Source organism: Mus pahari, chromosome 7, assembly GCF_900095145.1.
Source record: "Mus pahari chromosome 7, PAHARI_EIJ_v1.1, whole genome shotgun sequence".
In the NCBI taxonomy this organism is placed as follows: Eukaryota; Metazoa; Chordata; class Mammalia; order Rodentia; family Muridae; genus Mus; species Mus pahari.
The window spans coordinates 79,285,015-79,286,757 of record NC_034596.1 but is presented as its reverse complement, the minus strand read 5'-3'; the positions used below and the strand labels follow the sequence as shown (position 1 = coordinate 79,286,757).

The window sequence follows — 1,743 nt, the reverse complement described above, 5'->3', positions numbered from 1 at the left end:
TAATAATAAAAAAAAATAGAATCTATGAACCAAAACTATATGAAGCCAAAACAAAGCAAAACCACACATTAGCTGTTCTGAATAGGTAAGATTAAGTCCTAAAATACAATTTAAGAAAACTAAATCTGAGTTTAGCCCACACTCTTCCTTTTACAAATTTTATGAACTATTTAGCAGAGGAGAAATGTGCATGTGTGTGTATGCATGTGTGTGAGTGTCTGTGTGAGCATGTGTGAGTGGTGCTTGCACAAGTGTACCTTAAAAAGCCAGAGACTGATATTGGGTGTCTTCCTCAATCACTCCTTACTTACTTATATATTTAGTTTTGGCAACTGTGACCTTGAACTTAGGTTCATACCACTTCCATGTCCTGAGCGCTAAGATTATAGGCATGCACCACCCTGCACCAATGTATGTGGTGCTGGGGATCAAACCCAGGGCTTTGTGCTCACCAAGAGAGCATCTGCTCTCCCAGTCGGGATTCATCCCTAACACTGTCCTGCAGTTTCTAGGCAGTGTTTCCCACTGAACCTGGTGCTCACAGAAGCAGCTCCTGGCTGGTGATCCCAGGAATCTTCCAGTCTCTGCCTCTCAGCACTGGAACTTACAGGGGCTACTGCACCTGGTGTTGTGTATAGGTGCTGGATGTGAACTCAGGTCCTGGACTTATGCAACAAAGACTTTCACTACTGAGCCACCTGCCCAGTCCCAAGAAATGAATCCTTAAATGCAGTTAGAATAAACACAAAAATGTATAGGGACTAAAATGAGAATTCAAACATCTCATTATTCTGTTCACTTCTGTCTACTTCCCAGATACCTTAGCTGCTGACAGATTTTTGTTCCAAGTCTAGCTACAGAGGTGCATGGCTCAGTGGTTACGACAGCAAATCCGGAGTTAGGTGTGCACGTCATGGGAGTGCACTTGCTTAGGGTGAGTAATCTGGGTTCATCCACCCCAGCACCACTACACACACACACACACACACACACACACACACACCCCAAAGAGATCATTTGTCCAATTTTCCCCAGTGATAATGTTCAGCAAAACTATGAAATATCACAGCCAGGATACTGTTACTGATAATCCAGCATTTACTCAGATTTTCCACAATCTGTCTATGAATGTTTATGTTTATGAATGAATGTGTGTATATTTATATATATACTGTATGTTAACTCTTATACACTTTCATTACTTGTGTAGGCTCAGGAATATACTACCACAGTCCCCAAATAAAAAGAATTTCTTGTGCTGAATGGTCAGATGTAAACAACAGTCCAAATTTTCCCCGTATAGTTTCTAAAAGAAGGAAAAGCCATCTACTCACCCATCTGGACAGGGCTTCTTTGATTGTTGTTGCTTTTGCCTTAAAAGGGGTGGGGGAAAAGAAGCAAAGGCAGTGTTTAGTGCTGGAATTTGTTGATTCAGATTTAATGCAATAATTACTGGCCTTGCCTTCTACCATTAAAGCATTCAATTCTTTCTTTGAAATTCTAAAATATAAGCACAATTAATCTCCTGAGAACCCAGTGATTTCCTTAAATACCTTTTAGGGAAAATGTGGAAATTATTGTATCATACCCAAATATTTTACTACAACTTGGTTTATAAATAAATAGCTTTCAGTATTTGATGTTAAAATAGATCTTTTCCACTGAATCTATACCGTTTTATACACACACACACACACACACACACATATATATATATATATATATATATATATATATATATAT

At 38.8% G+C, this 1,743-nt stretch overlaps 1 protein-coding gene across 1 annotated transcript in view; it reads right to left on the bottom strand.

Annotated features, from left to right (window-relative positions):
• The window catches only part of Dnal1 (dynein axonemal light chain 1), a 23,169-nt gene that overhangs the window by 15,763 nt on the left and 5,663 nt on the right, over positions 1 to 1,743 (bottom strand). Inside the window, exon 2 of the mRNA XM_021202427.2 lies at positions 1,335 to 1,373. Within this exon, the coding sequence (XP_021058086.1) occupies positions 1,335 to 1,373 (39 nt within the window). The remainder of the gene's footprint in view (positions 1 to 1,334; positions 1,374 to 1,743) is intronic.